The 13,117-nt window shown below is 40.4% G+C and overlaps 1 protein-coding gene across 1 annotated transcript; it reads left to right on the forward strand.

The window, feature by feature from the left end:
- Positions 1 to 324: 324 nt before the first annotated feature.
- LOC118486339 lies at positions 325 to 9,342 on the forward strand. Its single transcript, XM_035982720.1, has 2 exons — positions 325 to 769; positions 9,086 to 9,342. The coding sequence occupies exons 1-2, from the start codon at positions 325 to 327 to the stop codon at positions 9,340 to 9,342; spliced, it is 702 nt and encodes a 233-aa protein (XP_035838613.1).
- Positions 9,343 to 13,117: the final 3,775 nt, after the last annotated feature.

Consider the following 13,117-nt stretch of genomic DNA (forward strand, 5'->3'; position numbering starts at 1 on the left):
CAGGAATATGCTTTTCAGACGCTAAAGGATAACCTTTTTAGTGCTCCTATTCTTTCGTTACCTGAAGGTACCGATGACTTTGTGGTTTACTACGACGCGTCTATTCATGGGCTCGGTTGCGTGTTGATGCAATGCGAGAAAGTTATCGCTTACGCTTCTCGACAATTTAAGATTCACGAAAGGAACTACACGACGCACAACTTGGAACTCGGAGCAGTCGTTTTTGCACTCAAGATTTGGAGACATTACTTGTACGGTACCAAGTGCACGATTTACACCGATCACTAGAGTCTCCAGCATATCTTGGATCAGAAGGAGTTGAACATGAGGCAACACAGATGGGTAGAACTCCTTAACCACTACGCATGCGCAATCAAGTATCATCCAGGCAAGGCCAATGTGGTGGTCGACGCCCTCAACAGGAAGGAAACCAAACCTAGGCGTGTTCGTGCTTTACAGCTCACTATCCACTCGAATCTCCCTGGACATATTCGTATTGCTCAAGTTGAAACACTCAAGACAGAAAACCTTCCAGCCGAATCCCTGCGGGGTATGGAGAAACGGTTGGAACTCAAGGATGATGGTATTCGTTACGTTGCTGGTTGCATTTGGATTCCATCTTATGGGAATCTCCGACAACTTGTGATGAACAAAGCGCATAAGTCACGCTACTCGATACATCCTGGTGCTGATAAGATGTATCACGATCTCAAGATTTTGTATTGGTGGCCTAACATGAAAGTTCTCATTGCTAAGTACGTTAGCAAATGTTTGACATGCGCTAGGGTCAAGATCGAATACTAAAAGCCGTCAGGCTTACTGCAACAGCCAGAACTGTCAACATGGAAATGGGAGCAAATTTTCATGGATTTCGTCACCGGCTTACCAAGATCCCAAAGCGGGAACGACACCATTTGGGTCATCGTGGACCGCCAAACCAAGTCTGCACATTTTCTTGCGATCAGGGAAATAGATAAGTATTCGAAGCTTGCTGCAATCTATTTGAAGGAAATAGTGGCTAGGCACGGGGTGCCAATCTCCATCAATTCTGATCATGACCCACGCTTTACATCCGAATTATAGCAAGCTATGCATCGATCTTTTGGCTCACGTCTGGATATGAGCACTGCTTACCACCCACAGACCGATGGTCAAACGGAACGTACGATCCAAACACTTGAAGACATGCTAAGAGCATGTGTTATTGATTTTGGGAACGGGTGGGAACGACACTTACCATTGGTAGAGTTCTCCTACAACAACAGCTACCACACCAATATTCAGGCAGCACCCTTTGAGGCATTGTACGGTCGTAAATGCCGATCACCACTGTGTTGGGCAAAAGTTGGCGAAAGCCAACTTACTGGCCCGGAACTTGTGGTCGAGACAACAGAAAAGATTGCCTAGATCAGACAACGCATGGCGGCGGCTCATGATCGTCAGAAAAGCTACGCTGATAAGCTGTCGCACCCCCAAAATCCACCATGCAGAGTATCACCGCTTGGAGGTGTGACATGACCAGGATCGAGCCACGAATCATATTGAACAATGTAATTAAGTAAATAAAACGAACCACAATACAATTGGTGACCAAAAGAAAGTAACCGACTTTAAGTTAGCAGCAGAAGCATAAAACGTGAGTCCAAAAACATAAGTTCATAATTCATAAGTTTAAAGACCAAAACATGAGTTTCATAAGTTCACGAAGTTTATTTATTAAACACGGGACATAATGGTCCATATCCCACAACGAGCTCCTCCTCGTGCAAGCTCCGTAAGCATTTAGCGACCTGTAAGGCATGTAACAACGAGTCAACAACAAAGTTGAGTGAGTTCACGGTTGATTGTTTAGTTTTAAGTTGTTTCCGAAAACATGGTTTGTCTTTCGTTGGCTTAATTGCCGTGGGGGTTACCCCATAGTTGAAAGTATGATTAACCAGTTCCTTCTTTATTACCCAAACCATATCCATAATCAGTGGGGGCTTCCCCATGTGAACCACTAGACCGTACCATATCGACTACTAACGAAAATAAGTTGTGCCATACATCAGTGTCTATCATCACTGACAGTTTGCCATAGTCCATTAGTACACGCACGTCCGACAGACACGGTGTGAGGTTTGTAAAACCTAATAGAGCTATTAACTAATGACCCGCTCGCCATTGGCCTTGGCGATTAAGTCGATATAAATTAAGGGACTTAATGATAGAGTTTTGTCTAGTAAGTTTTACGGTTGTTGTCCTACCCAAGCAGGACGAACGTACATATTCTACCCAAGGAGAATACGCAGGATTAATATTGGCATCCTACCCAAGGAGGATGGCGGTACATATCCTACCCAAGGAGGATATGTAGGTTCCGTTTTTAATTCTTTAACCCATTCCCAAACCACTGGGAATCCCATGCCTTAGAAAGTTTGTGAACTCACCTTGGTTTGCTCGGTTAGATTAATTACTCTAATAATCAGGAAATCAAGCACATCCTAATAAGGTACATATAACAATCAGTTTCTCATGCATAACACGTATCCTACGTATGGTTTATCTACTCATTACTTCTATCACATACCACACAGTTCAAATGTCAAGTTATATTGCTAAGTTACATTATTTTACCCTAAAATAATATAACCATCTCACAAAATAAACAAGTATCCACACAAGTGTTCTTATATAAGATATATATTCTAAATATATATATTTACCCATTTTTATTTACAAAAACCAACCTCCGACACTTTGTATTTTGTTACCAAAAATTATGACGAAGTTTATACTCGAAGCACAAGTTATAAAATATACTTGTAACGCTTGTTTAGAAAAATATTTTCTAAGTGTTGGAATTTTTAGAAAATTTCGCCAGAATTTCCTTTATAAATGGAGGTGTCCATGCTTATTAGCATATCATTTTCTTTTCGGAAAAATATTCAATCAATCAACAACAAGTTACTAAACAACATTACACTAGTCAAGTGCAAAAAAACAATGCACTTTACATACAACATGAACTTGGTTTTTCATAAAAACACGTAGTAATTTAATGGGGTGTTCAGTGGGTTTAGTTACCCTCCAAAGTGTGTTTACTTTTGTTAAAATCTCATTCTCGGGATTTTTAGATGTTTACAACTTGTAAACTCATTTTGCAAAAATGTGTATTTATTGGATCTTCTTGTTCTAAATATATTTCTACGCTTATTTTGTTACTAAAATAGTGTAAGTTTAACAAAAGTCATAACCTTTCAAAAATCATCTTCTACTCTTGGTTTATTTAGGAAAAACCATTTGTAAACCTCAGATCCATACGATCACCAGCGTACTTTGTTTACTAATTTTTCAAGAAAACATATTGTTACCAAGTTCATGCTTAAACATGGAGGTGATTCTTTTATGTAAATCACTAATCACCTCCTAACTTGTTAACTTAAGTTTTTAATCTTACTTTAACAAGTTCAACCATGATGTTTAACATCATATCTCTAGTAATCATCAAACAAACAACAAGAAATCATCAATAATACAAGACAACCTCATTCATATCATTACTTCTTCATTTTAACAATATTTCATCATTAAGTTAGCTCTATGTTCAGGACTTTTGCATATGATCTTTTGGTGTTCTTAAGTTTTCATTATAATCTAACTATTAACCATCATAAATATGAAGCAAATGAAGATCAAATGGGCTTACCACTAGCTTTTAAGCTAGGGAAGAAACACTAGAGAAGACGGGTGGATAAAAGAAATCTAGAGAGGTCCTTGACAATCCGTGAGCTCCACACTTCGTGATTCACCTTGATACACCTTGGGATGGTCTTGAAATACTTGAATCAAAAATCAAAAGTGGTGATGTATATGGTAGGGTGTTCGGCCGAGCTTTACTTTGAGGGAGAGAGATGGAGTTTTATTGTTTTGAAGGTGAAGATGATTGTATGGTTATCTTGTGGTTTATAAAGAAGTCCTCCAACCATGCATTAACCAATAGTCTTTATGTCCCCTAAAGTACTTAACAAATCACTTAAACAATTAAAGAAAATCATGGGGTGGGGGCCACTTGCATAACCGGTTTTTTTTTTTTTTTTTTTTTTTTTGGGGGGGGGGGGGGTTGGTTTAGTTAGTGTGTAATGGTAGTTAGTTTATTTGGCTGGAAGTTAAGTGACTTAGTTAGGTGCTTGATGTGTTATGTAATAATATAGTGTGTTATGATGTTCGGGAACCATAACTAGTTCAGAAAAATAGAAACAGTGCTTCTAGCATTATTTTGGTGTTTCGGGTAGTGTCTGGTTGTTCGATACGATGCTGGTTCGTTAAAGTGCTAAGTTGTTCCGTATAGTGTCTTTTATGTATCTTTTTGTAACCCTTTTAATTCCCAATACCTAGGAAAACATTCAGGACCATTTAGTCAATTTTCCGCACTAGACTAGTATGTTGAAAAACACATATAAGTATAGCACAGTAACCAGAAAGCAGTCAAGTAATTCAGCACAATCATCAAGCACTTTAATTAACATAATTAAATTGTACGGATACATGAAATTTTGAGGGTTGTCACATTCTCCCCCTGTTAAGAGAATTTCATCCTGAAATTTAGCACGTGGTTACTGAGGAAGCTAGTTAAGTTGCGTTGGTTTCCTGGTTTTCCTGGGGTGTCACATCATCCCCCCGTTGGTTTGGAATTTCGTCCCGAAATTCTGCAGTAGCTTCAGCCTCAGTAGTGGTTACACTTTTCTTAAACAGCTGGGGATATTTAAGTTTCATTTGGTCTTCTCATTCCCAAGTATACTCTGGGCCACGACGGGAATTCCAACGAACTCGGACAAGAGGTATTCTGGTACGCTTGAGAATCTTAACATCTCGATCAGTAATCTCTACTGGTTCCTCGACGAATCGCAACTGATCGTCGATTGTGAGCTCCTTGAGAGGAACTATGAGGGTCTCATCTGACAGACACTTCTTCAGATTCGACACATGGAAAACATTGTGAACTCCGCTGAGTTCTGCCGGTAGATTCAGCCTGTAAGCGACTTTGCTTATTTTCTCAGTGATTTCGAATGGTCCGACGTAACGCGGATTGAGTTTGCCTCTTTTGCCAAAATGAACTACACCTTTCCAAGGTGAGACTTTGAGTAGCACCCGATCCCCAACCTGGAACTCGAGTGGCTTTCTTCGCTTATCAGCATAGCTTTTCTGACGCTCACGAGCTGCCGCCAGTCATTGTCGTATCTGAGCAATCTTCTCGGTTGTATCTACTACAAGTTCTGGGTCTGTGATTTGATTGTCGCCAACTTCTACCCAACAGAGAGGTGATCGGCACTTCCGTCCATACAATGCCTCGAACGGAGCAGCCTGGATACTGGTGTGGTAACTGTTGTTATATGAAAACTCCACTAACGGGAGGTGTTTTTCCCAGCCATTACCAAAGTCGATTACGCATGCCCTAAGCATGTTTTCAAGAGTTTGGATGGTGCATTCAGATTACCCATCCGTCTGTGGATGATATGCCGTGCTCATATCTAATCGAGAGCCAAAGGACTTGTGCATGGCTTGCCACAATTCAGATGTAAAACGTGAGTCACGATTAGAAATGATGGAGGTTGGCACTCCGTGCCTTGACACTACTTCCTTAAGATAGATGTCTGCTAGGGTAGAAAACTTATCCGTTTCCTTGATGGCCAGAAAGTGTGCAGACTTGGTCAGTCGATCCACGATCACCCAAATGGTATCATTTCCGTGCTGAGATCTAGGCAGACCAGTAACGAAATCCATGGATATTTGCTCCCATTTCCATTTAGGTATCTCTGGTTGTTGAAGTGGGCTTGATGGTTTCTGGTATTCGACCTTGACCCTAGCACAAGTCAAGCATTTACTGACGTAGGTTGCTATGTTGGCTTTCATACCAGGCCACCGGTATGTAGTCTTTAGGTCGTGGTACATCTTATCCGAACCAGGATGTACTGAGTAACGAGACTTATGTGCTTCATCCATCACAAGCTCGCGTAAGTTTCCATAAAGTGGAACCCCAGATGCGTCCGTTAACATAGTAGGCGCCGTCTTCCTTTTGTTCTAACCGTTTCCTTGATCCTCGCAGGGACTCAGCCCTGATGTTTTCTACTTTCAGTGCTTCAACCTGAGCATCTCGTATCTGAGCAGGAAGGTTAGATTAGATGGTAAGTTGTAACGCACGTACACGCTTAGGTATAGTATCCTTTCGACTGAGAACGTCGGCCACAACATTGGCTTTGACCGGATGATACTTGATCGCACATTCATAATCATTCAATAGCTCGACCCATCGACGTTGTCGCATGTTTAATTCCTTTTGCTTGAAGATATGCTCGAGACTCCTGTGATCGGTGTAAATGGTGCACTTGGTACCGTACAGGTAATGTCTCCATATCTTAAGTGCGAAAACAACTGCTCCCAATTCCAAGTCGTGCGTAGTGTAGTTCCTTTCGTGAACTTTAAGTTGGCGCGATGCATAGGCAATGACCTTGTCACGTTGCATCAATACGCAACCAAGTCCTTGGATGGAAGCGTCGCAGTAAACCACAAAATCATCTGTGCCTTCAGGCAAAGAGAGGATAGGCGCGCTGCAAAGTCTGTCTTTTAAGTGCTGAAATGCGGACTCCTGTGCATCACCCCAACGATAGGTAACACCCTTCTGAGTCAGTGAAGTGAGAGGTTGCACAATTTTTGAGAAATCCTTGATAAACCTTCTGTAATATCCTTCTAAGCCCAAGAATTGGCGGATTGTTGTCGGTGTACGGGGTGCAGGCCAATTTTTGATCGAGTCAACCTTGGATAGATCAACATGAATCCCATCCTTGTTTACCACATGGCCTAGAAAGTGGACTTCACGAAGCCAGAAGTCACATTTCGAAAACTTGGCATACAACTGCTCTTTTCGAAGAAGTTCCAGAATAAGCCTCAGGTGTTGCCGTGTTCCTCTTGACTCTTAGAATAAATCAGGATGTCGTCGATGAAGACTATGACAAATTTTTCCGGGTAAGGTTTGCACACTCGGTTCATGAGATCCATGAAAACCGCAGGTGCATTCGTCAATCCGAAAGGCATAACCAGAAATTCGTAGTGCCCATAACGAGTCCTAAATGCCGTTTTAGGGACATCCTCGTCTCGGACTCTCAGTTGATGGTAGTCTGACCTTAGGTCAATCTTGGAATAGAAACTCGACCCATGCAACTGGTCGAATAGGTCATCACTGCGTGGAAGAGGATAACTATTCTTCACGGTCACTTTGTTGAGTTCACAGTAATCAATACACATTCTGAAGGTACCGTCTTTCTTCTTCACGAATAACACTGGAGCTCCCCAAGGCGAAGAGCTAGGTGATACGTGGTCGAAAATCGGTGAATGTTTGTGCTTAATTTGATGTTTTTACGTAGCTTTTAATCTTGAATAGCCTACTTTTAATGGGATTTGTGTTTCACAGGTCTAAAAGAGTTTAAGGAGCTAATCGGGAGCTAAACGGAGCACCGGGACGCGAATCAGATCAACCGGGGATGTGAAATGAACAAAATCGGGTTAATCACGAAGATTGGATGCGTTTTGTGGAATTTTAATGGATTTAAAATGAATATATTGTAATATGGCATGATAGAGGGCTGAATTACGAGTACGTGGGCGAAAACGGTGAGTAAAACAGAGTTATAACGAAGAAGTTATGAAGAAAACAGTTTCGGACGAAATTGGCAAAACTAGCCAGCGTCGGCGACGCCCTCTGGATTGTTCCATCGGCCAGAATCTCCGTAAACAGCTAATTAAGCCGTCGGGCGAAACTGGGACTTCCAAGGGCCGTCGGGGACGACCCTTACTTTCTTGCTTCGCGAAAAACTTGATTTTTGAGTTAGGGACGAGTTATAACATCAATTTTGACCAAGAAACGAGAGTTACACATATTTTGAAGGTTTGAATCATATCTTGGAGCCTATTCTCATATACCATTGACTACCAATCCATTTATCATCACCAACCTTTATCCGAATCACAATCAAGAACCCTAATTCACCATCATTCCATTCATCTTTCAATCCATCATCACCAACCATCCAAAACCCTAACCATTCATCCATTCATCCACCTTCAAGCTTCAAGATGACCCAATTCAAGTCTCAAGCATCCGTTGATCGTGCCTTTTTCACCATGAGCGGCTAAATTCGTGGAGGTTTCACCCCGGTGTAGGTTTTTGTGAGTTCTTAGGGTTTAAACATTGTATTTGAGATTCGATTTGTGACAAGTTGTGATTTGATTTTGAAACTTATGATAATTGTCTTGCATTGGTATTGTATTCATGAATTGTCGAGTGAAGATCAAATTTGACTTTGCGAATGTTTATGTGCAATTATGCCTTATCTAGGTTAGAGTTTACATGTTCTTGGTAACGAAGTGCATTGTGGTCCGTCACTCACGACGTTGATAGCTCTTGGCACCTAAGCCTCGTAACACTAAATTTGTTAATCATATTTGCAATTGAATCAAATCTAAAACGTGTAGAAACCCTAGGACTTTAATCACCGAACCGGGTGTGAACCTTGTTTTCTTTATATTGTTCAAACAACCAATTTCATTTCTTGCAATTTGTTAATCATTAGTTGTTAATCAATTAAATCAATTCTCCAGTTTAAATTCACATCTTTCAACTAAACAAAATACAAAAATATTTGGCAAGCTTCATAAATTGTGACAATTGTTCTAATTCAATCGAATCCATACGCAAACCACATACTCTTCGTGGTTCGACCCCTTGCTACCACTAACTATTTGTTAAGGATAATTTGGGCTTATAAATATTATCTTCGACCGGAGCGCGACACTCCGATCAAATTTTGGCGCCGTTGCCGGGGAGCTAGTGCGCTTAGTATTTCATTGCTTGTTCGATTTTAGTTTAGTTTATTTTCTTTCCTTTTTCTTGTACATTTGTGATTTTACTTTGGGTGGTCGAGCTTGTTTGTGTAGGTACATGTTTTGCAGGTACCATCTTTCAATATGAATTGGGCAGATGATGATCTGTGTGAGTGTTGCGGAAGCGGATAGCACTTTTTAGAGGATTGCTCTGTTTTCTATGAAAAAGTTCAAGCCAACAAGGAACGTGAAGACTACCTCAGCGGATTGTTTGAATATAGGAGAGCGGATTATGAAGATTTCAATGGTCCATCCTCATATTATCCATACGATAATCCACCACCACCACATTTTCAAGAGTACTACTATGAACCCGAATTGCCACATTTCTCAAGTTACCGGGAGGTGTATGATGATTATTACAATGAATACCCTCAACCGGCATATGAGGAACCTCAAGATTCGATAAATTTGATGCCATCATGAATGCGGTGAGTAATCTTACCAATTCACATCAAGCTCTTACTAATTCACATCAAGAGTTCAAAGCCGAAATAAAGAAAGAGTTTGAAGTAAAAGATAAAGCTCATGAAGACTTGGCAAAGAAAGTGGGTCATCTCACCGAAGAATTGGCTCAACTTAGACGAGACCAAGAGGTGTTGGCTAGTGGTACATTGGTGGATGGTGATGTGGTAGAAGAGGTTATTGAACTTCCGAAGCAAGTAATTGATTGTTTGAACCGACCGGAAGACGTGACACCGCAAGACGAATCGGATTCGAAGGAAGCTCACGTTCATATTCATCCTTCTTCCAAACTTATCACTCCAACCAACAAAGTTGGGGATCCGGGTTTCTGCATAAGGATTCGAAGGGTGGCATTGCAAGACATTGGCCATGTTGTCAAGAAACGACCCCAAAGTAGTTTAATACGCATGCCGCGTAAAATAAAAAGCGAATGGATCCGGCATGCCAACTACCGAGCGTATGTTGGAAACTCGGTAGGCAAATGTGCACTTCGACCACCATGAGAAGCAAATCAGGTATGATTGTTGTAGAGTTTGTACTAGTATTCGTTTATTTTATTATCTTAGTTAAATAAACGTTGTGGGTGTGCTCCCTATATAACCCTCACGAGACCTACTCGTCCTCCCGAGCTATCAGGTGGTTTAAAAGGGCTTGTTGCATAAGCTAAATGCAACCGTGATTCCTATGAAAGTGAGTTAGGCTTGTTATTGTTGTAAATTATTTTTCCACATAAATCAAAGTAAATTGATGTATGACTTGGTAATATTTTCATAAAAGTGGTAGAACTAGGTAGCTAATAAATTTTAATGGTTGTGAGAAGCATGTTTCTACACAAGGGTTAAGATTTGTAGGTGCATTATGTTCGTGAGACGACCGCTTTGTTGAAGAGAGGAAGAGTACACGAGGAGCTAGCGAAAAACCAGGTGCATACGTTTCTTTTTACCTTTGATTTTTTTAGCTAGCAAATAAGTGGAATGTAATTTGTATTTTATTTTTTCCGGGGTGAAATTTTGGGGTGGTTAGCCGTGTCACATCCCTTGTGCGATTTAAAAACTCTAGTTCTTACACATTGAGGACAATGTTTGCCTCAAGTGTGGGGATGGGGGAGTTAGTAAAAGTTTTTGATTTTTGACCCGTTCATTTAAACACTACACATTAAGGACAATATTGACCTCAAGTGTGGGGATGTGGGGAAAATTTTCAACTTTTTTTCAAAAATGTCTTTGTTTGAAGTGATCTAAAAGGCACAAGTAACTAAGTTAACGAGGGATGGCACAACCCATTTAGTCTTTTGTCATGGTCAAGTTCAAATTTGTAACACCTCGAATTTTTGTGTCCAATAAATAAATGACACGTGTCAAATACGACAAAACTAATATAAACCCGGATTTGATTAAGATATGCGGTAGGATTTTCGAATATGTTGACATGTTAATTTTATACCTCTGAGCGACTTCGACACTATAAATCCCGAGACCCCAAGCAAATTTATAAGCACCTAATCTTAATCGGGTCATTAATAATAATCAAAAGTATCCAAGTTGATTAATTTGGGTCTTAAGAAAATAATGCAAGACAAATGATAAGACATGAGCCCATCCTCTTTTGCAAACCCATATTGCATAATGGGGTAGACATCTGGTCAAGTATGGGTAAAAGGCCAGCCATCAAAATTATTAATTCAAAGTGGACCGTTCAATGCATGAAAGGTTAATTTTTTTTGCCACTGTCGAGCGCTTACGGACCGTAAGGGTCATGCCTTACGGACCGTAAGGGGGTGAAGGGGTAAAAGTGTTTCCGCCATAGGCTTACGGACCGCAAGGCCCATGCCATACGGTCCGTAAGCGACGCCCAGCGACAGAATGTTGGCTGTTGGCTATTTTAAGCGGTAAATCATTAATGTGAAGATCTTCCAGAGATATGGGCGACCCCTAATCACTCCCTAACACTTTAGGACAGTTGTTGATCATCAAGGAACCCTTGTAGGCCATGTTGTGATGATCCTATGCATCAACATTGCCTATAAAAGGCCACTTTGTGCAAACAAGTTCCTCACACCTTGTTCTGCCTTCATTGATCACATCTGGAGCTCAAGAACACTCTCAAGTCTTCTCATATCTGCATTGGACTTCTGTAAGTCGTTCAATCCTTTGTGGTTTAGTTTTTGCTTAGTTATGTAGCTAAAAATCAAACCGTCGTAATTACGGTTTGACTTCGAGATTAGTCCTCAATGGCTCAGTCATATCTCGAATAGAAAGTAGTTATAAGTTGGTATTTATGTGGGTAATAAACCCTTAAAAGGGTTCCCCCTGATCACCACTCTAACTAGTTCAAATGACGAGTCAAACATGCTTAGAAAAAGTCAACATAAATGTCATTTTGCTATTTCTTGCATAATCTGTAATGTTAGATGATGTGTAACCTGTATGAACACTCATAAAACATGATAACAAGTATATAAACTAGTCTAAGCTTGTTTGATCGGACCATTTGATGTTTTGACCCGGTTCGGAGCCGAAAGTCGCCAAACTTTGACTTTTGCTTTGACTTCAGTTCTGACCCGTTTTAGTGTAATGTAGATATGCCTTAGGACTCTCTTAGGACCCGGTTACATGATGGTATAACCCTCTGTGACCGGTTCGTCGTTTGTCCAAGTCTTTTACACCTTTCCGTTAAGTGCTTAAAAGTTACCGTAACGCCCTTCTCAAATTAAAACGAGAATTTCAGACATGTGAAAGGACCATAACCTTGGTTACTGAATTCTAAGCATGTCCCTAAAAATTTCACGTTAATCCGAGATCTAGAATAGGAGTTATGCTAAATAGCGCAATTAAAGAAAACTTTTGTAATAAACGGCGCCATTAGCATAACGCCTATCTAAACCAAGATTTCGACGCCAAACCTTTACATACTGATGTAAAATAATATTTTGAGATTTTTAATTATTTTTGACCTACTCATAACCTACGGTTATGGCATCGGTTCGGTAAATACCGAATATGCCCTTTTGGCAATAACTTGAGTTCTACAAGGTCTTTTGACCCGATTCCAGTTGCTACTGATTTTAAATAATAAATAAAGTATTTTGGACTTTATAATCTGTTCGGGAAACTCAGATTTCCTGTGGAACTCCGAAAGCCCTTTAAAAGTCTTTAAAATGACCGAAAAACCCCTACGGGGCGTAAATTGGATTTAAACTCGTTACGGGCAATACGGAAGGTATCCTACTGATACCACAACCTCTTTAAAGCATATTGACTTAGGAAAACTGTGTAGGACTCTTACGGTTACCCGTTGCGCCTTTTGCGCGTACGGTTCGGCTTATGTAACTAGTTTACATAAATTAGCCGAAACGGGTCAAACCATATTGTTTTGACCCCAAAATCCAGAGTATGATTATTATACCCATATAAAACAAGTCTTCAAACTTGTTGGGTCAAAATCACACTCCATTCACGGTTTTCGCATTTCACACGATTAAACCGTAACTATACTTTGAAACTGACCGGTCTAAGCTACGGCTAGATTAAAGACTCGTTAGGATTCTAATAGGTTAAATTAAACCTTCGTTCCAGATTAGGGGACCAGTAAAAGCTATCTGCAATTTATTTCAATTTAAGGAATTATACTTGCAAAGGTAAATACTTTTAACTTATTTTCCGTTATACGGGCTTGGGTTACGGTATCTAAAATACCGCTTGGTCGGGCAATTGACCCCACCTCATTTGTAGTTGGG

Source organism: Helianthus annuus, chromosome 2 (genome assembly GCF_002127325.2).
Source record: "Helianthus annuus cultivar XRQ/B chromosome 2, HanXRQr2.0-SUNRISE, whole genome shotgun sequence".
Lineage (NCBI taxonomy): Eukaryota > Viridiplantae > Streptophyta > Magnoliopsida > Asterales > Asteraceae > Helianthus > Helianthus annuus.